At 40.6% G+C, this 22833-nt stretch overlaps 1 protein-coding gene and 1 long non-coding RNA gene across 4 annotated transcripts in view; one reads left to right on the top strand and one right to left on the bottom strand.

Moving 5' to 3' along the window:
• vgll4b (vestigial-like family member 4b) overlaps positions 1-22833 on the top strand; it is a 46128-nt gene that overhangs the window by 13226 nt on the left and 10069 nt on the right. For 2 of the 3 annotated variants that reach the window (XM_074643691.1, XM_074643699.1), the window contains exon 3: positions 16795-17029. In XM_074643691.1, coding sequence (XP_074499792.1) covers positions 16795-17029 — 235 coding nt within the window. Of the gene's footprint in view, positions 1-8464; positions 8917-16794; positions 17030-22833 lie in introns of those variants that run through there. The other variant, XM_074643684.1, reaches the window with a different exon arrangement.
• On the bottom strand, positions 3005-9154 carry LOC141772591 (uncharacterized). The gene is made up of 3 exons (XR_012594932.1): positions 8874-9154; positions 6933-7054; positions 3005-3204 (listed from the first exon to the last, which is right to left on the bottom strand). It is a non-coding gene; the product is annotated as an uncharacterized LOC141772591 (long non-coding RNA).

Raw genomic sequence — 22833 nt, 5'->3', positions numbered from 1 at the left:
CTCAGAAAAGTATGTATTGTATTTGTAGTCCCGGCATCCAGTGATAAGGTTGTGTTGACGACATGTGAGCATGCCGAGGCTGTAATCCAGGCGCAGATGCACAACATGAGTGGTAATGGCACAGAGCCTGCTGTCCCACGTAGGAGCTGTCTTGGCCAATGCATGATAAGCTCCTGGGGTCAGTTTGTTACCAGCTAATTGTTAGCACGGCAAGAATGTTGTCATGGGTCCCATTGGCATATGAAAGCACAGATCATTTTCCAATCCCAGAAATAAGATGTGTTTGGTGTTATATGTATATTTGTATAAATGTTTGATCTTCATTTAATTAGCAACAAAACAGACATTGACCAGCCTCAATTTTTATTTATGTCAAAGTTGGAGAACATATTTTAGTTTGAAAGAGAGAATGTTGAAAACAGGTGTCACTGATGTTAACAAGATATCCTTTACACCCTTCCTGTTACCATACGAGTCATCTGAGTCTCAGCTTGCTGCTCAGAAAAAATGTGCATCTCACAGTCAGATCTGATTCGTGTTCCAGGCAGTTGCATACTTGTAATAACACACAGTAGTAGATATCTACCCCTGCACCGCCCGAGTGTGAGAACGCAGCCACCGTCTGCCTCGTGTTTGTTTTGTTTGTGTTGTAAACAAAATGTTGGCATGCAAGCTATAGGAGGGAGGAGGAGGAGGAGGTGGGAGAGCACTTATGATTAGAGACGGAGAGAGGAAAAACAGATTTGGAGGGAAAGAAGAGGTTCAGGATTCACATTTAACAAACGCTGCCAAAGGCCTGATGTTGCATTGTGAGAGGAGAGCAGACCGAAAAAGATCAGATAGACAGCATGTCAGTTTGAGAGAAGAGTGAGACAGTTTACTCAACAGACAGATGGGCTATAAGGAAGAATAGGACACGGATGACTTGGATGTCTTCGCTGCGAGAGAACACATTGCCGTGTGTCCATGATGTGGTTCATATTCCAGCTGGATAAAATGTGTGGACTCCGATGGCTGAAAACTGCTGTACACTGATCACTGCTTGGGACTTTAATAAGACTTAGATAAATGATATAATGACATCAATATTTATATGAACAGCTCTCAGAGGCTGAACCAGGCGGCTACCTCTGGGTCTGAAAAGTGAAGCCAATGCGGAAACTTGCATTCTTTCTAATAGCCAGCAGGGGGCGACTCCTCTGGTTGCAAAAAGAAGTCTGATTGTTTAGAAGTCTATGAGAAAATGAGCTTACTTCTCACTTGATTTATTACCTCAGTAAACATTATAAACATGAGTTTATGGTCTCAATCGCTAGTTTCAAGTCTTCTTCAATACAGCATGAAGTTCATTTAGTAAATTATGGTCCTATTTAGAGTCAAATAGACCATAAAGCAGGGGATGCTTTAGGGCGTGGTTACCTTGTGATTGACAGGTCGCTACCACGGCGTTGTCCGGTCTGGGAGTTGTCCGTGTTTTCGTTTTACAACTTTAACCCTTTCACAGAGTGTTTATAGTTCATGAAAGTTAATTGTAATACTTTGGTCGCCTAAAAAAGTGTCACTTCTGGTTGCAAAAAAACAAGATGGCGACAGCCAAAATGCTGAACTCGAGGCTTCAAGCGGTAGTCACCAAACCAATGGGTGACGTCACGGTGACTATGTCCATTTCTTATATACAGTCTATGGTTGCAACTAACACTAAGATGTTGTACCAACGTACAGCATTGAGCTACTCCATTGACAATTACATGGAGGGTCACTAATACAGACCAAACTCACACAAGACATAGAAACACTTGATCCCGTGGCCTACTGGTTAATTCATTAGTTAGTTTTAGATTAAATTCAGATTTTCCCTTTTTGAACAGGAAAGTCAGAATTATAAAGCATCTTTACGCTCTGAAAACAACAACTAGTACATGTAACTGATGTTTGATGAGATACAACAGATCTAAAGCACTGCAGTATCTTGTGTCTGCCAAACTGGTTATGTGTCATACTAGTAGAAACCTTCATATTCTTGAATGAAAAATAAATATTTCAGTGTATAGGCTTTAACAGTGTTAGAATTTGACCACTCATGTAACTCAGAAGGCATCTAGTAATCTGCACCTAGTTTGACAAGAAACAATATAAATATCCCAATGAAATAATGGTTAATATTAAATAAAACCTTAGATATGTTAACGTTTGGCAGGGTTTCTACCTTTAACCATCTGCCACACACACACATACACACACACATAGACAACACAAAGGTGGGAAATAACGAACAGCTTCACCTCCAAACAATCACCTGTTGTTATCTTTGTTTCGGTGTAGCAACCTGATATTTCCTCTTCTGTGAGTGTGTGTTGAGGAACGTTTTTACCCAAACACTCCCAGGAACCTTGTGTAATGGCATCTCGTTGCTTGTGCTGTGTAATTCTGCCTCTGAATACTATGAAGATGATGTAAATATCTTCACAGAAAGCTGTACTTTTTTTGGTTTGCCTGGTGGCATTTGAGAAGCGGGGACATTTAAAGATACAAATCTGATTTAATCTGTATATTATTTGTATAAAGTTTGACTTGTAGACGGTTAAAAATGGTGGAAAACCATCCTATAGCATCATGACTTACAATACAGGTCTGTCCTACTCAGGTGTTTGTGTACATTATATTTGTAACCAAACACTTTACAGCCTCAAGGTTTGTTTAAAACAGTTAACAGTTAAGTAACTGATACCAAGAGCTGAGACAACAAATATCCGACAGGATAAACGTCTTCAATGCATTATGTCACCATGTAAACAAAGCCTGTAATGCTGTGGTTGTATTTCAACAGAGAGGTAAACGCAATCGAGGATTTGACCTTTGATCTATGCCAGCGTGAAAGTTGTTCTTCCACCCTGGATACTAAAGATCGTGTTCATAATAACGTTTGAACAAGTTTTTCCTCTTTCATTCATTATCAACAAATGGCAGAAAGGTAGTTAAGTAAACAAATAAAAAAGACTGAATTCAAGGAAGGAAACAGGAAATGTGAGGAAGGCAGTTTTTTTTTTTTTTACACTCTACATTCATCCCGCAGTCTTTTATTCCACCCGTGTTTGTGTGACAACAGCGGAGCGTGTTAATAAAGCATTAGTATGAATCACCACCTGGCCTGCCTGTGTGCGGTGTTGTTATCCGGACACACCCACTCCCCGGAGAAGCCCAGACCTGTTCAGAGAGACACACAACACCGCAGGGGATTAAGTAGGTGTGGTAGCACCTTGGCATGATAGATTAGATAAATAAATAGACAGACAGAAAGGCAGGCAGGAAGTGAGGGGGATAATGACAGGAAGACAGGAGTTCTCCACTGGAGATGAAGGGCAGTTGTATAGCCACACCGCTAAATGATTAGTGGGTACACTGATAGATCTTATATCCATTATTTAGAAACTTAAGTTAACTTAAGTGCCCCAAATCTGATTAACGAGGCCCAACTCTAAGCAGAATCTATTGTGTAAAGACAGAGAATATTATAAACCAGCTCATGTCTGTAGTAGTTGAATTATTCATTGGTAAAATGAGGTTTAGTTTGCATTCAGTGACGCGGATACTTGAGTTTTTCTAGCGACGCCACAGCCTGCCTTTTCCTACAGCTGACATCACTACAGGTCATCAGCCCCGCGGCGAGCTCTTCGCTTCTGAGTCATGCTGAAGAAGGCGAGTTGTGGAAACAGTGAAGAGAAAAGGTTATTTACCACAGTAGGCTAAGTTATGTGTAACAACTTGTCCGTATGGAAGAAAGAAGTGGAATTTCACCAACCTGTTGTGTAACCATTAATCTCCTTAGTATACTTAACCAATCTTACAGCATGCAAGCCAGAACAAAGCCACTGTGTTCGAGGCCGTTTCCCTTTTTGAGTACATTTGAAGTCAAGTGTTTGCGATAACTGCAAGACAAATGAGTCCGTTGAAGCAAATGCAGCCTCAGGGAAACATCTACTGTAATAACCAGCAGAAAGACTGAGTTAACCGATGTACAAAGGTTCCCAAAAGTAAGCGTCAATTTATTGTTAATTGAGACATGAAGCACTTTGTCAAACAATTTTATAAGCGTGTTCTTTGTTGTAAATATAGAGGAAAGGGTCATAGTTGGTTGAGTCCTGAGTTTTCTAATTCACTGCACGAGAGACACAAAGTCTGGGCAAAAGTGAAAAAGACAGATTGGGTCCATTTTGGGCAATTAGGTGGTCAACAGTTCAGAATCAAGAAGGTACATTTTAGCTGTCTTTAATAGTCTTAATAGTCCCAAGACGATTTTGGAGAGCTATTAAGTCTTATCTGCTGGTGGGAGCTCCAGTGAGCTGCCTCGTTGCTCCGCCGAGGACAGATCTTCTATGTTGAATTGTGTCCTTTGCTCTCTGTTTTAGATTCTTCTAAAAGTTGCTTCAGATTAAATTATTTGATCACTTAGAAAACATTTTAACCGTACCCTCTTTACTAATGAAATTTGTAAGGAATGGATCATCTGACGTTAAAAGGTGGAGATGTCACCTCTCTGAATATATTCGGGCCTCTTTGTTGTATTATATCGATTTATCGATATATTGAGCGGCTGTGGCTCAGAGGTAGAGCACGTCGTCCCCTAATCGGAAGGTCATCGGTCACCGGTCACATGTCAAAGTGTCCTTGAGCAAGACACTAAACCCCAAATTGCTCCTGAAGGCATAGCCATCGGTGTGTGAATGAGTATTTAGATTAGATCCTGATGGGCAGGTTGGAAACCTTGTATGGCAGCCTCTGCCATCAGTGTATGAATGTGTGTGTGAATGGGTGAATGCTGACATGTAGCGTAGAGCACTTTGAGTGGTCAAAAGAATAGAACAGCGATAGTTAGCGATAGCGACCCGATAGTTACGAAGCTTAGAAGCTTTGACCATTGCCATGGTAATCGACCTCCAAATCACTATTTGAATTTGAATATATCTAAGTATGCAATAATAATGTATAAATCCCCAAATAGCCCATGAAATAAGGAATCTAAAGGTTGAATTATATTATTATTATTATGGATAGAGCTGCCCTCTCTTAGTCGATTAGTCGGCTAATCTGTCGTTTTGGTCTTAGTCGACTAAGATTTCTTTAGTCGATTAGTCTTTTTATTCTTTCTTCATGCTGAATGACTTATTTCTTAGAAACTTACGAGCACATATCTGGTAAGCACAAGATTTAAAGTGGTGCTTTTGTGATTCTTTGTGGAGAAACTCAGTTTCGCAGATCTGTCAATTAGTCAACAAAATCGTATGGGTATTAATCGACCAAGAATTTCTTTGGTCGAGCACAGCCCTAACAGTTTATTTGTAATTGATATGATTATAATTGTAATATTAATATTACACTTTTTCTGTGAGAAACTATTTTTAATTGCACTGTTTTGTCTGAATAAAGCAGAACTCTATTGATTCAAAGTTGCTTCAGTTTTTGCCATTTTTATTAGTCAAGTTTGAAAATCCAACACCTCCATTATCTGTCATCAAATTGATCTGAAGGCCATAAAGTATGGGAGCACTAGTCTGTTACTGTCTTTCTGTCATTCTCCACTCCAGTGAAATGAATGACTTTTGACTAATGATGTTTCCAACAGTTTGAAAATGTGTGAACATGTTTACATGATGATATTGCCACCTGAACCTGTTGAGCAGTTTAATCAAAGTTTTGTGGTTTACACTTCCTGAAAAGTTCCGACCAATCAGGAACTTCATAAAGCCTTCAATGATTAAATTTTGACTTCCTGCTAGAACCTTTTTGTTGCCACACACAATATGAGTTGAGCAACTTACTTTTTAGGTGCACTGCTTTGAGATTGAACCTCTTGAGTTGGTTGTAACCTGCAGCTGTTAGAAGCAGCACCACTGAATGGACTCTCTGTCTGCACTGAGCCTTGTTGTGTGTGTGAACTGGAAACAATGGGTATCCAATGAGACAAGAGCCATGTTCCTTATAGTTGTGAACCACCGTTAGAGGGGGAGGAGGGGAGAGGCCTTTTGTGTGCATTTGAGTGAATGAGAAAGAAAGGGGGATGTGTTAGTGGTAGGTAGTGTGTTTGTGTAGATGCACACTATCTTCCTGTTTGTTTTGTGGCTTGTGTGTACGAGAGAGAGGGGATGAGAGACGGGAGGTAAAGTCCTCTGTATAATTAGTCTGTTAATCCAGTTTTTAGCCATGTTAGAAGTTAGGAGTGAAAAAGTTAGGAGAGGCCTGTTTTAGTGAGACAAAGGTCAGCGAAGCAGCCATAACTTTCCCTGTTACTTTGTCTGATAAATGTAATGTCTACAGTGATTTTAACCTGCATTGATCCCAGGATATAAAAGTAAATCCACCTGCCTGAAAGCTTTATCTCCTCCTTTAGGTTTCTCATAATGTATCATCTCTCTTGCTGTCTTTCCTTGTTGTATTTGATCACGACTGGATGAGGACAAGGCAATACACATTTTTCTTTACATTTTCTTTCTTTCTGAGTCATTTCTATTGCTTTGAGAATGTACAGTATTTAATTTGGACTTCAAAACTGGGTCTTATACCTATTGAGTTTGCTCTGACACCGCAGGTATTTAGTATGTTGCCTAAGCTTTACATGACGCCTCTCATTTCCCGGTCTGTGTGTTTTGCGGGTATGTGTCACACGGAAACACGCACATGGCAAATGTGGGTTTGTGCATAAACTCACGATAAAGCGCAGCCACACCCTGCTCATTATGCTCTCACTCAAATACCCAGAGGAAACTACTCTTTCCACACAAACCATGTAATATGATTACAGTCATATTCACATCCTATTCATCTATGACGAAGATGCCTTTGTTCTCTTTTCATCCCATTGGCCTCCTGCTTTTTCCACATCAGTCCCCTTTATTGAAGACAAAACTTAGTATACTTGGGGCGGCCCAGTAGCTCACCTGGCAGAGCGGGTGCCCCATGTACCAAGGCTGAGTCCTTACAGCAGCAGCCTAGGGTTTGAATCTGTCTTGTGGCCCTTTGCTGCATGTCCTCCCCTCTCTCTCTCTCCTCCCTTTGATCACTGTCATTATAAATAAAGGCACAAAAGGTAAAAAAATATTCTTAAAAAAATCCAAATTAGTATACTTACTATAGTCCATCTTAAGCACCAGGGGGCAGGAGAGAGCCACACTGAAACTGAGGCAACTTTACTGGGCCTGGGTAACCTTTTTATATCCAGCAACATCAACATGGAAGTTTTACCTCTTTTTATAAGAAAATTTAAACATATTCGTTGTCATGTTGCACAAAAAATATAAAGATATGCTCTTTCTTTTTCTTTTTACATTTATAACTATGTCGGTATACCTACTACAGGGGTCATTTTGGTATAAAGAAAAATCCTCAATCTATTATATTATGTTCTGTTATTATGTTCTGTTCGGTTGTAGGGAGCCAGAGGGGAAACCACCATCTTTGTAAAAAAAAGAAAAAAACTTTCAAGCAAAACCTCATAAAGAGAAGCACAGTTTCCTTGTTATTTACCCTCCTGGCTTTTTTTGTCACTTTTCTTCTGCCCTTTTATTTTTTCTCACCTCCCTGTTTCCATATACTGTATAAAACAATCATTATTCCCATACAGACAAGTTTACACTTAATTAGGCTATCAAACTTTATAGCTTCCATGCTATCACTATAATATTCCTGCAGGTACTCACTGTCATAAGGTTATAGAAATCTCACTTTAAAGGTCCCATATTATAAAAAAAAGTGAGATTTCCATGTTTTTTATTATAAAGTAGGCTTAAGTCCTATATAAATACTGTGAAAGTATCGAAACATTCAATCCACAGGGAAATACACACGGCCCGTATTCAGAAACTCTGCATTTGAAACAAGCAGTCAGGATTTCTGCCCATTTGTGATGTCACGAATATACAATATTTAGACCCTTGACACAATTTTAAATGTAAACATTCTAAATGTGTCACAGTTTATATCCTGGTTGCAGTGTTTATGTGAATGTCATCAGCTGACAGGAAGTACACATGGACCCAAACTGTTGCCTAGCAACGCAATTCTGTTGCAATTCCGTCAAAATGCGCTAAAACGGAGCGTTTCAGACAGAGGGTAAATACGGGTATATTCAGGCTGACAGTATGAGGAAAATAAAGTGTTTTTTTAACATTAAAGTATGTAAACATGATCTAGTAGAAACACAAAATACAAGTATGAACCTGAAAAAGAGCACGATATGGGACCTTTAATGGCACTTTTTAATCTCCTCAATTATCTATATTCCTACGAGGACATCATGCTCAACTATTTAATATTCATTGGGAAAAAAAACTCCAGCTACTTTGTTATACTTTTTATACCTCCCTACAAATGTTAATATGGGATTACTGCAGCTCTTTGGGTGTCTGCATGTGTTTGCAGAGGCTGATCTTGCACGTAAAACATCCGTGATATTTGAGGCGCTCCAGGGATTTAGCGAGCATGCCCAGTGAGAGCCCCTCTCAGCAGCAGCAGCAGCAGCAGCAGAGGAAACCACTGGTGCAGCTCAGCGCTCATACCAAGCATAGCCTGCGTGTCAGTGCAGTCGACTTACAGCTGGCTGTGAGGACAACTGACGCTACTCTCTTTTTTTTGTTGCTCTTTATCACCGCGATACATTATAACCCATAACTCAAACAAAGTGTCCTAAACTCGGTGTCAGTCCTCTCTAAAGGGGGTTTATTTTATTAAAAAGAGGGTTTATAGAAACTAAAGTTGGAGGCTGGGCCTTTAGCTGTCTAGACCGTCGCTTGAGAGAAGAAGAAGAAAGAAGCTGGTCTTTTTTTGGGGTAAAAACTCGATAAATGCTACTAACTAAGATGGACCTGTTGAACTACCAGTACCTGGACAAGATGAACAACAACATCGGCATCCTCTGCTACGAAGGTAAACTGCTGTTGGTGGCTGGTTTCTCCTCGAAGCGGCCGTCGGCGAGTTAACGCTGCAGTTAGTTCACGTTATAGCGACGCTGTCGGTCCAAGTTTACTACACTCAATTTACTTTAGCAAACTTTGTTGTAGCTTTCAAACACACGTTTATTGACTGACTTTCTACCCGACATATGAATATATTGACTTATAGCAGGTTATAACCGATATAACACTTCTTCAACGGTTTCAACTTCATACCAACGGAAGTTATTTTGTCCAATAGAACGTATAACGTCAGTTTTAACCGTTAATTAGCAACGTAGTTAATCGACGTTTTCACTCAGTTTACGTTAGCTAACGTTAACTGTGTTAACTTTGTTGTAGCTTTTCAGCGCAATGTTGATTAATTGGATTTCTACACGACGTATGAATATCGACTAAACGTGTAATAGACTAACATGTCAACATTTCAACGGTTTAAACTTCATACCAACGGAGGTTATTTTATTTTCTTCCATGGAACGTAGTTGTAACCGTTTGGAACGTAGTTTTAACCGTTTGGAACGTAGTTGTAACCATTTGGAACGTAGTTTTAACCGTTTGGAACGTAGTTGTAACCGTTTGAAACGTAGTTTTAACCGTTTGGAACGTAGTTTTAACCGTTTGGAACGTAGTTTTAACCGTTAGCAACGTGGTTAACGCGGGCTTCAAATGTCACTAAAGTAACGTTATTTGCTCTTTATCTGAAAAACTGTCAGTGTTTACAAGTCTATTGAGTTAGTATTGACTGCTTCTTTAAAGGGAGACCTGACTAATAATTGAGATCAACGGCTGACTAATAGACTTGTAACTTTAACTGTGTGGATTGCATTGCTCTCCTCTGTCTATGGCTGACTCACTCTATATATTACTAGTTGCTCAGTTATTCTGACTTCCTGCTCTCTATTATTCACATCAACCTTTTGCATTCCTAACATGTAAAGTCTCAGAGATTGGTACACTGTTTTGACCCTTTTGATAAGGGCTGGTGTTTCTCTTTGCTCTTGTCTTCTCAGTGTTGGACTGCAAGTTCTGTTTTTTAGCATGAGCAGTGTCTGATTTCATGTTATGTCATGAACACACAGAACAACAGCTTCCATATATTAGCCATATGACTGACTTTGAAGTGGTGTAACTCAAGTGGTTTTCTAAGTGGGGTCCGGGGACCTCCATGGGTCCTTGAGGAGGTTCCAGGGGGTCCCCAGCAAAAAGGGAAATTATTTATTTTGATCTATAATGACAGAATGTATGACTATTTTGGTCATGGGTTTCATACACTTGCTGTAATAACATATCTAATCCTATCAAATGTGGTACCCTGAAACAAAATCTTATCAATTGGGGGTCCATGATCTGATTTGTGTCGGTTTTAGGGGTCCTTGACGTGAAAAGGTTTGGGAACCACTGTTGTAACTATAACTCCTGTCCTGTGCTCTGCAGTTAGTGCTCACATGTCAGACGTTTTGATATCATCCAGGGTTTCGAGGGGGCACAATACAAGTTCCTTCTCTGCACCCTGATTTCTATTGCGACATGCAAATTCAACTCCAGCATTAAGAAGTCAGACTTTGATATGAACTGCAACTAAGATATCTTTTTAAGCAAGGAATTACAACACAGGACTTCGTAGAAAAAACATTAGGATTCCTAGATAGGATTATTGTTGAAGGTGGTGACTAATGATTAATCTCCTTCCAAGGTTGATTTATACAAACTCTCCAGCATCACAAAGGGAAACATTTTCATGATAAACCGATCAGAAGGCTTTCTTTTCATCTCCTCCATCGCTCTCTGCTGTGCTACTTTTCCCCTACTGCTGCTGTGCCACAGTTAGCAGCTCCTCTCTACATGCAACATATAATAAACTTTTAATAGCGCTCCTATTAAGACTGTGCGACTGAAAACCGTTTTGCAGATTTGCAGGGAGGGTCAACGAGGGAATTCGGCAGGTGGCCAAGGGGCATTTTTATAGGAGCAGGTAGAGGAAACATGTTTTTTTAAGTGGTTGAGTATGATGTGATTATGGTCTCTGTCAACAGAGTTGTACTTTTGTGTGTTTCAGTGCTTTGTGGGAAAATAGTTTGTTGCTGTAATTCCTGTTTGACCCCAAATTCTTGCCTTTAGGCATGTGGCTTTTCAAGTTTTGCTCAGGAGTTTGGACACACATGCCATTTTTGTGGCATTTCAGTGACGGTAAAGCTCACACCTCAGTGCACATAAAACTGCCCCTGGCCTGGGATTGAAGTCAATCAGAAGGGTTCTCTGTGTCATTGCAAATCTTCATCTTTCTCAGGTTTCATCCTGTCTATCTCACTGAAGAAAATTACAGGAGTAAAGAGGGACGGAGACTACTTTTTAGTGGTGTTTTTTGCCTCTGGGTGTATCCTCTGGGTGTCTCTTGTACTAGATGAGTTTAGACACAATGTTTTATTTCTATCTCTGGAAGCACATCTCTGCAGGATTAGCCTTTCCATTGGCTTTTCTGTTTTGTTTTTTTGTGTGTGTTGTTTTTAGCAGACCGAGCTAAAATCTGACTCCGTCATGTGCCTCATGATAAGAAAACAAAGATAAAAGAAGAGGGGAAAAGAGCCAACCAGTGAAAAAAGTGAAAGAAAAGCCCCTCATGTTCAGACATGTTGAGCAAAGAAGAAGGGGTTGGAGGAGCTTTGTGATATCGTGGGTGTGCTGACTTGTTATTGTGTGCTTGAGCTCTCATACTCAAATACATTCACCGAAAAACGCACACATAAATGCTCGCTGGTACTCTGCCCTACGATCTTCATTTGTATTCTGGAGCTTTCACAATGTTATCAACATTTATTAGCAATGTGACAGTTATCTCTTACCTGTACCCTGATTAAGACAAGTGTTAGGCGTGTTAATACAGTATGTGACATAATCAAACATACACTACACTATCTGATGCCTTTTAATAACCATATTAATGTAATAGTTGTTTGGTTTAGTGATGTATTTGAGGATTTTTTTGGAAAGATGTGAAGTGGCATAGAGCAAGCATCTTGTCTGTGCCATTAAAAAAAGCCGGAAACCAGATAAATGGAACCATTTCGTTGATGTCTGTTGTTTTCGGGCTGATTCATCGTCAGATAGTCAATTTCAGTCAGGTAGTATAAAGACATCGATTTTCATCCAGTTCCCTCTGTGACTTTTCTGGTGCATGAATGTAAAACGAAATGACAAAAAGAATCAGACTGTATGTGCTATAGTAAAAACAAAGGTAGATAGTAATTCCAGGTGTGTTAATCTAGTGATGGTCCCACTGATTCTGACCTTAATTTGACTGACAAAGTTTAGTTAAAATCATAGAAAAGTGACATTCATCTACAGTATCTATTCTTTCTTATTATATTTGTCTGGCCTCTATTACCTTAACTGTCTGTATCCCCTTAACTCATCACAATTCTGGGTTTAGAAAAATTGTATCTAGCATTGCCGTCTTGTGTTGCAGTCCTTATAGTGCATGGATGGATGTAGTTTGCATATTGAAAATCAGTTTTTAATGGTAACCAGTTTTGGGAATTAAGTTAATGAAGTCATGTATTGTAGTTGGCTTTGAGGTGCTGGCAATTGGTGCTCGTGATGCCAGGTAGCATGGCAGGAAAGGAGGACTGGAGTCACACCATGTTTATGTTGTCATGCTGAAGTGTAGAACAAAAAAAAATCTCAACCTTTCGCCGTGTGCCCTTTAGTGCACAGTTTATCATACATTATTACATTAACATTGTGGTTATAGTAACAGATGAAAGGAAGTCCATTGATTTGCTAATCAGCAATGCTGAGTTGCCACCATGTGCAGCATTGTAAACAACTGCTCCAATCTCCTGCAATACCACTCCAGCTGATTGCTCTCATTTAATTTTTAAATCACTTTATTTCCCAACCATATTTAAGTGTGCTGTTGATTATGTTTTTGGAAACGATTGTTTTTAGCCAGCCGTGTGATTGATTTGGAGGACATGTGCTATATGCAGTGTTTTATCACTCTGTCCCTCTCTTTCTCTGTTTGTCCGTCCGTTCATCGGTCTCTCCCTTTCTCTTTCTGTAAAGCTGCTATCAGTTGTAGGCCTGGCAGGGAGGGTAGCAGCAGGGGAATGCTGACTGTCCCCTTTTTGCTGCTGAGCAGTAGGAAATAAACAAGGTTGAAAACCTCCTCAAAGCCTTGTTACTGTTGTCAACTTCTCTCCCTCTTTGTCTGTCCGTCTTGCTCTCCCTTCCTCTCTCTGTCAGAGATCAAACCAATCTAACATCCGGTTTAAAAGTTCAGCTCTCACAGACAAGAACTTCTGTTGGAACAGCTTTTTTATATGTCCTTTTAAGTATTTAAAGCCTAAAACCTCCATGGACTTAGAAAATAAAGACAACCCAGAGGGCCAAGTTCAGGTTACAGAGGAACTCAGCCAAAAATAATCACTTTGCTGCTGCTTTGCAGAGAGAGAAAAGGGCATGCTCAGACTCATCCTTTTTAAAGTATCTTGAGGGGGAAAGGAGAGAGGGAGAAAGCGAGAGGGAAGTGAAGAGATAGAGGGGTTCACCTCTGTTTGTAATCCAATCTCATCCTGATTCCAAGCTGTTTGAAGTTCTGTCAAGAGAAATAGGCTTTGATCATGTGGACCTAATGAACTGAGAGACCAGAGAGGGGAAAGGACAGAGTGGAGTTTTACTTCTGTACTACAGCCCTCCTTCCACTGATTGTCTGCTGGTTGAACTAAACACAGAGCATTGTCTCGCAATATTGCAATTTTCTTTATCTACTGAACAAATATAGATAGACAGGATGGTAAAGATTAGAGTGCTTCTGCCTATTCCTGCATTTTATTTTGTCTGCTGCTGTGCAAATATAATTTGGTTAAATTTTTTTACTACAGAAACACCAATACACACATTTTACTATTTCAAGTCTGTAGTGGTGAAAGAGGCATGCCTCACACAGGTTAGTTTTGAGGTAAATTTATACACCCAGTTGCCAGTTTATTAGGTACCCCTAGTTAGAACTAATGCAGTCTCTAAAGCTGGGCATACACTGTACGATTTTAGAAATGTTGTGTAACTCCTACTCCTACTGAACGAGTAGATTGTTTGCGATTTAAAGCCAAAGCTCACGATTTATGTGCCCACACTGTACGGTCCGATCTTCAGCCACGACCTGGGTGCCCACACACTGTATGTGTAAAATAGAGGAAAAAAATGACCGAACGATTTCTGACATGTCAGAAATTCATCCGACGGCTCGTATTCTGCACGGAAAACAACGGTCCGAAATTCGGTCCGACTGTAAAATGAGTTGTGTGGCTAAAAATTCGGGCCAGGAACGAGCTAAAATCGTACAGTATATGCTCAGCTTAACTCAGTGTTCAGTTTTTGTTGAAACTACTTCGCTCCAAAATGACTTCAGTTGAATCATCATCTCTCTAAACCACTGTCAACAAAAACCAAACACCATAACCTTCATGAATGTAGGATGTATTGCATGGCTGCAGTAGTTTTAGACAGGTGTACCTCACTAGTAACTGTGTGTAATGTTGAGCAGCAGTTAGGTCAACAGTGTTTGACTCTATACGGTCAAATGTCTTATTTGTTCGCAGGGGAAACACTCGACGCTTCACTACTGAACCTCTAACAAGCTATTATGTGTCCTGGATCCTGATTGGACAGTGTGGTGTCACAGTCGCCCTTCTTTTATTGCCATCCCCCTTGTCCTGCCAAAAACAATGATGTCACCCTTGTTGCCATGGTACACAGTGGGGCGAGCAGGAACATGCCAGAGAGAGAGAGGGAGAAAGGAGGAGGAGCTGCTGCTGAGTTTGGGAGGCCATGCTAAAACTAAACATACGTGGAGGAAGAGTGGAGGAATAGAGCACACATTTCATTACAGTACAAAGCCTTTGCTGTGTCTGTGTGTGTGCCCTACGGCCTTCTGAATGACTTAATGATAAACTGGTTTTCACCCAGATTTTACGACCTCATGCAACCAACAGTAACCGTGTTTCCTCCTCCAAAAGAACACAAGTTTCCACTGTAGTTTACAGGAAACTTCCTCGAGCAATAAACACCGCTCAGAATATGTTTGCAGTGAACAAACGGCACAGTATTATGCTGCTAACATTATTTAGTCCAATTTCCATCCATATTATTGAGTTTCTTTTCATTTGTAAAATCTTATTGTCACTTTTGTACTATTTTAAAATAAACACAATTTATTTAGATCCTCAGAATCAATAATACAAAAATGAACAATATCCAGAGTTGACCACGTTCCAGTACAACAAGTCGGAAAACCTAATGGGGTTTGCTCCTGTCGGATTAGCCATTGTGAACTATTGTTAGCAATACCAGTTAATAACAATGCATTATGTCGATATTTTGCACATACAAACACCGTAGCAACATGTCTACAGTTGTACAGTACTGTGTGTATGACTATTTTATTGAGACACAAATAAGACAAAAGTACTAATAAATAGTATATTACTACAGTTCTTTTTACTGTTGATGCATGGAGCAGCCATCTTGGATTTTGAGGTTGGGGTTGGTGAGGTTCGTCCCGACTTTCCGAGTTGGAAATCTGATTTCAGGGGGCGTTCCAATTGAAATTTCCGCCTGGGAACTCGGAAATTCTGACTTGGATCACAGCATTTGTGCCTTTGGCTTATTTATAACTGCCTGTCTTAAACTGTAAGTCGTGTAATTTGTAAGCATAGCAGAATAGGCAGAAACATTTAAAAACAATACTGTTTGAATGATTCAGTCTCTACTGTGCTGCTAATCAGCACTGATGTGGGTTTTTATTTAATTCTGCAACGCCAATACCAGAAAAATAGTCTCCAAAACACAATCAACAATGCAGTTTATTATTGTTTGTAATATAAAATTGTTTGAAATGAAACTGGAGCGACCAATTGGTGTTGCGTTGCAAGGGGATAGTGTTAGCAACTAACAGTTTCTTCTCAGAGTATGGGAGTAGTTTCTGGAGGAAGCTGCACGTAGGAATGGGACTTTTAGTCTGGGCTTTATGTTTTGTTTGGGAAAAGTCAGACAGATACACAAGGCCGAAGCAGTGGAAAGTCCCCGTGCTGAGACAGAGCCAGTGGTAGTTTTCCTGATTCTCTTTTGCTCTTACTCCCACTCACTGATGACTCTGTAGGCCTCCTGTACCGGGACAAGACTGGAGGTTCGCAGAGAGCGTCAGACACACAGAAAGAAATAGTTCACACCACACACACACACACACACACACACACACACACACACACACAAACGTATGCAGAACCCATCCACAACTATTTCTTCCAAAACATTCCTAACCAGATACTCCTCTGCTTATGCCAGAGGTTTGTGCCTCACTCAGCAAACTGTATAAGTCAACAAAATCCAAAGTTTGAGCTGGAACACAGCATGTATAGTAGCACTGTCATGGAGTAGTTTTTGTGGTCAGCTTGTTTAAAGTGGCAATAAAACAGTTGCCTTCTAGTTGAAAACACCATCATTTCGACTTATTACCATAATTTACATCCACGGCTGTTAAGCGCCCCTTTGGGAGTGTCGGCACGTCAGTTGACAGCAACAGCACAATAATTACATAGTCACGTTTGAAATGACCAAAAGTATAGTCAATTGTTGTCTTGCAAACTTCTATGAAACTTAATTGTACAGTTTAACCGTTTTTTTTTTTTAACTGTGCACGTTCTATGCTTTCAATTTTGTCTGGTTTTTATCTTCTTTTCCTCTTCACAGTTTGTGTAAAGCTGATCTCTGCCCCATATTGAAACTTTGGAATAGAGGTTCAACATCACTAATAACTCTCTACCTCTCCTTTTATCTTGTCTCGTCTCCGCAGGTGAAGCAGCTTTGAGGGGGGACCCCAGACTCCAGTCCCTGTCTCTGTCCTCGTCTTCTTCCTCGTCGTCCTCCTCTTCGTCGTCGTCGTCCTCATCTTCCTCCATCTCCAATCACAGGACGGGTCCTCCTCCCATCAGCCCCACCAAGAGGAAGCTGAGCGGGGACCAGGGGGACAGCGACATGGACGACAACGAGCATGTGGCGAAGATGAGCCGGCTGTTTGCCACACAGCTGTGAGTACACATACTGAGAATGAATGAACAGGCACACTTTGACACTTTCTAATCAAATCCATTATGAAGACCTTGAAATGCATTATTTTTTCTAGATACTCATTTCCTGAGGTGCTAGTGAAACATATTTATCTCCAATTTTCTATCACTGCACCTTTCTCTTCACACTTCTGTCAAACACACATAGCCAACTTGCTGCCGAGAAGCAACACACATACAAGACTCAGTGTTTTTAAAAGAAGTCATTTTTTACTCGTGTATGCCAGTGTTTTCTGTTAGCCATGTGTTTTTGCGGGCTCCTCGCTTGGCGAAGCTGTGCACAGGCAGGCTTTCTCAGAAGTCCCAGTTTGGACTCCAGGGTGCTATGCCAGGTTTAGCTGGCTCCACAGTGTTCTCCTTATAGCCGCAGATCTCTGGAAGCTTGGAAACAGGGACTGCACAACAGAAAGATTACTCACATCTCCAGCGTTCCCACATTCCCACTTCCAGAGATTCCAGAGATTCTGGAGCGTTGATTGGCTGTGAAGGACTGCTGGGGCCGGGGGGCAATGGAGTCAGAAACACCCCCCTTCTTTCTCACTTTGACTGAGTCAGTCATGGGACTCCAGCCATTGCTATTTATTGCATAGGCAGTCAGGGAGATGTTAGGTGGAGCTGTGCAGTTTTGCATGCATGTTAAGTCTTGCAATATGTCCTGTTGCTGAAAATACAAGTAATATGATGAATTAACGACAGGACAGCTGTTGTTTTTATGTCACTTATTTCATTGCAGTTATGCTTGTCAGTCAACATGGCTGTGAGGTGACACAATGGAACACAGTAGATGATATGCTGGATATACTGGAAGCCCTGGTATTAAGAGTAGAGCACAGTTACTGGTAGTGGATTTGTGTGGTTATTGAGCAAGTGCAAACACACACGTTGAGCATGGGTGCACACATAGCACATACTGTCACATGTGCACGCTTGCACAAACACCTGCTGCACATTTGCACAGTTGAATTGAAATCACTGTTGTAGGAACACTCAACATGATTTTTTTTCAATCAAACACTTCGCCACATTTAGACTCAAAAGGTAACTCTGGAAAGTTTGCAGCTGTAGTCGGCTTGTTATCGTAGCAATTACAGTGAATTACAATGGCGAACCAGGAGTCGTAGGAAATGATCAAAGTCACTGCAGTATAATCCACTCCAGACAAAATAATCTGTGTGTTCAGTAAGTTTCAAACACTTCACAACGTAGCTAAATAAACTACTTTAATGGGGCATTCTCATAACTCAAAAGCTATGCTGGTTGCAAGGTATTAGCAGTTTATTGCTGAAGCAGAGATAATAAATAAATCACCAATGAATGAGAGGATCCCGTTTACCTTGTGAGTCTCACCACTACAAAACTGATTGAGAAAGCTGTATATATTCACTCCCCTGTGTGACAGGGCAGTGGTATTTTGGCGCAGCTTGTGTGTTACAGGTAGGAAATCTATGATCGAGTCTTCTAGTGGCACATGGAGAAGGGTCTTTGTTCCTTCATCTTGTGACCGACTGGGCTCACATAACAAAGGATTAGCTTGTGTGTCTTGACATTTGTGCAGCGTCATCTTGTTTTCTGTAATGGATGTGTCAGTGGTCGGAGACTCGACATTATACTCTTTAACCAGGCTGTAAATCCATCTTCCCACTCGGTGTTTCACTCTGTTGTCTCAGTTGTTTTTCACTCTCTGCGAGATACTTTTCATGCACGATGCGGTTGACTCCTGCATACACTGACAAGCAAATGCTCCTACTCGCGTATCACGAGTTGGATTTTATTTTGTAAGTCGGCATGACAAAGTACAATGGGACTTATTGTCATATCAGCTTTCGGTTGGTGTCGCAACTCCTCACCGCAGCCTCTGAATGCAGCCATTTTGTGGTGTTAAACTTAGGTTCTGTGAACGCAAAACTGATCTTAAAAAGTCTTTCTAACTGCTCATTGTGCCATGATTATTTCTTAGAAGTAACCCGTGATAAGCCATAATCCCTCTATTTAATCTTCACTTTAATTATGACCTTGAAGTCCTTTGGCTCTAGGTGCTGTAGGTTAATCTCTACCCAACAAAAGTCAATTGCTAGTTGACTTGCTGCAACTTGAAGTTAAATCCGGGGCTTTCTCCGAAGCTTCATCGAGATATCATTTATTTGAAACCCCAATTGCCTCGGGGCCATCCTAAATGTGTCTTTATTTTTAGTCTTTTAATTTGAGGTTTTCTCTGAGGGCATTCTTTCCCTGGCAAAAGGTAATAACTGCACAGCGACTTGTTGAAACCTGCAGTCAGAGTCAGTCTCTGAAAAGTTTTCCTCCTCGTTTGAACTGTTGTGCCTGTCCAAAGAACAGTGATTACACTAAAGTGGAGAATGATGGGGTTGTTGTTACAGAAAAAGTCAAGCTAAAAATAGCGGGTAAAAACAACATCCATAGAAAACATCGAAGGGTACTTCACAGCCTACTCGTCCTTATTTCACATGCATGAGCTTTCTGCTTCATTTAACTCATCTGTCCATTGTAGGAACAGTGATTAGGTTTAATTTGAAAATGATGGACTTGGTTCTTGAGGGGAAAAACTAGACAGAAAACCAGAAAATGAACCCCTGCAACCTCTCACCGCACACACACACAGACATGTACTACACACACACACACACACACACACTCAGTTCAAATGTCCAGAGATGGTTATCTGACACCATTCTAGCTGTTGGATTTTGCTGGCTGCTTCTGTCTGTGTGGCTTGTTTTTTTTTTGTCTGCACTGATTACTCTACCCAGTGTTGTCCCTGCATGTTTAAGAGCCTTTGTGTTCAAAACTTTTTCACTGCTTTGCTTGACTGGCACTTTTTCCCTGTGTGCTGACTATATTAGTTGCTAAAAAAATTGTGTTTTTGTCGAGCTGCTTGTCGAGTTGGCGTTCTTTTGTCTGTAGGTTCAGTCATATTTTAGGTGAGTGTACACACAGACAAAACACCTGACACCTCAGACATGAGGCGGGGCAATGAAGGAGGAAGCTCAGGTTTCTTTTGTTGTCGAATCCCAACAAGCTGAAGTCAGGGGGGGAGAGAGAAAGAAAACTTTCCGAACCAACTCAAGCTTTTTTTTTTTTTAATGTGGGACTATATTAACAGGCATGATAAATTAGTGGATTTTGTTATTGTCAACAGCCTGTGTATTTATAATGTGGTTGTGAGTGTATTTTCTTAGTGTTTTAATAGTGACGTTACCATTGCAATACTGAAAAGTTTATGGCGTGGTAATTCTGCATATAAAAGAAGTGAAGTGAAAACCTTGGCAGTCCTAGCGGCAGGCTGATATGTGGATGTGATCTCTGAGTCATGCGTTTGTGCAGGTATGCGCATGTGTCGTCCTGCGTACTGTCCATACATGCATGTGAGCTTGCCCATCTGTGATCATCTGAGTGTGTCTGTGTCTGTGTGTGTGTGTGTGTGTGTGTGTGTGTGTGTGTGGTGAGAGGGCTCCTTGTCAAGCAGCGGGGGCTACTTTCTCATTTTCTCTGAGGAGTAGGAGGAGTCTCGAACAAAGAAGCCTTATCCTGTCCACTGGAGCCTGCGGGCTGGAAGCTTGCTGCTGCCTGCTCGCCTACCCGCCACTCTGCAGTTGTAGACCCGCCAGTATAAAAAGTCCTCTTGCTCAGCTGTTTCATTCCTCCTTAAGAATTAAGAGCCAGTCACCAAGCAGGGTTTTGTATAGGCTTTTAATTGGGGGAATATAACTGCAGGAAAGTGTATTTTGCAGTGGCCTGGTTACATGTGACTCAGTTGGCTCTAGGTTTGTTGATTTCCTCAGGGAAGTATATCAAAATTAAGGATTTCTTGTCTTTCATTGTCAAGTTGACCTGGTAGTCATTGCTTTGGAGCAGATGTTCCTTTTTTTGTTGTGTTCCTCTTGTTCTTGGTCATGCTCTTTAGCCTCATAATCAGGCCATTTCTTTTCACTTCATTATTTGAATCGCTGAAAAAAAAATCGCACATATGGATAATAACTCAGAGGTTTGAAATCAAGCTGTTGTTTTTTCACAGTAGTATGTAATCTTTCTTTCGCATTCATGCAATGCTACTCTGAAAGGCAAATTCTGTAGGAGCTAAAAGCAAAAATCCAATTAATGAGTTTGCTGCAGTACAGTAAGTACTGCAGCATACAGAAAGTGCAGCTGCTTTCTACTGGGAACTTCAACAGCAAGTTGTTCTCATGGAAGTTTCCCCCCATAGGCCAAAATGGGGAGAAAATAAGAGAGGAGGAGTCAGTGTGGCCAAGCCAGGTGAAGTCATTGTTACCCTCTTGTTTTACATGGGACTGGACTATTTGTGTAGTGTGTGTGTGTGTGTGTGTGTGTGTGTGTGTGTGTGTGTGTGTGTGAGCATGTGAGAAAAGGAAGGAGAGAGCATGTGGGAGTTTTTTCTCTGTGTGTGTGCTCTCATGCTGTTTTCTTTGCCTTCTTGTTGCGGCTGTTCCCATATCCGATCTGTCCCAGGTTTAATAACAAAGGATTTTCTTCAGTTCTCTTTCTCTGCAGTCAGTTAATGTGCTTGATTTCTATCAGTATTTCTGCTTGAGTGGAAATCTGAATGATTTAAAACAGCTTTGTAAAGAGATGTTTGGAATTAGTGCAGAAGTTGATATTACTCGCTTTAGGTATTAAAGCATAATACATGTTTTAACATGGCATTTTGATTAACTCTATGTAATGTTTTATATTGCGTGTTGTATATCAAGGACGATTAATAGTCTAAATGGCATCTGTTAAGGTGTATTTCCTCCGGGTTTTGACTTTTCTATTTTAAAGGATACAAATATTATTGCTAACTTCCGCTCTGTCCCGCTACTAAAGCCTGGACTGAGCAGAGTAAACTGTGTTGAGATGTTTGTATACTTTATATACATAGCCTGGGTACGCCCTGTGGCTCACTTTCTGTGTGTGTGTGTGTGTGTGGATGTGTGTGTGTGTATATATCCATTTTGTGGGTTTGTGCAGACCTCGCAGAGCTTGGGCCTGGTTGTAACCTGTGGTTGAGCCTTCATCCTTTTTTTTCTTTTTTGTCGTCTTCTCCCCTCTACGCCCTGATTCTTCCCAGATGTTTCCTGTGTGTATCTCTCTCTCTCTCTGTGTTCTCGCTCTTTATTTATTTCTTAAAGGAGTAGGATATGAATCTCTGCCCAGCCAAAGATTTATAGTGAGGTTTTCTCTGAAGACTTTGGAGCACAATTGTGAGAAAAGGCGTAGGAACTTTTATAGCTTCTGTATCTTTGCCTCAAAGTATAATATAGCAAACTCACCAAATTGGCAGTCTACTATAGAGCTAAACCTGGAAAACTAAACCATATTTTTAAGTTTTTATGTTTATATTTGTTCTATTTAGCTTTCCATTGTGACAATTAGGCAAGTTAACTCGTACAAAGCTGCTTGTTAAGCCGGCAAGAACAAATTACAAGTTTGCAGATTTTACATGAATACAGGCCTGCAACTGTCTTCTTTTTTTTCTTTTTAAATCATTCAAACACATGATCACAGTCTTGATCTTCAACTTGAGGTTAACTTGAAGACAGGGTGTCATGTGAATGGTTACTTAAAAGGCTGTACTTAATGACAGATGTGAGTGGTGTAATATTGTTCAAGATATATGACTATATCATTTCTGTATTGAGGGTTGGACTCTCTGGGTTTTAAATGAAGGGATCTTCCAGTGAATGCCCACCACAATGACTACCACTAATGCCAGGCTACACATAAGCCAGGCTCTAGTAAAATAGAAT

Source organism: Sebastes fasciatus, chromosome 1 (assembly GCF_043250625.1).
Source record: "Sebastes fasciatus isolate fSebFas1 chromosome 1, fSebFas1.pri, whole genome shotgun sequence".
NCBI lineage: Eukaryota > Metazoa > Chordata > Actinopteri > Perciformes > Sebastidae > Sebastes > Sebastes fasciatus.
Note: the sequence above shows the minus strand (reverse complement) of the source record. Positions and strands in the feature narration are given on the sequence as shown.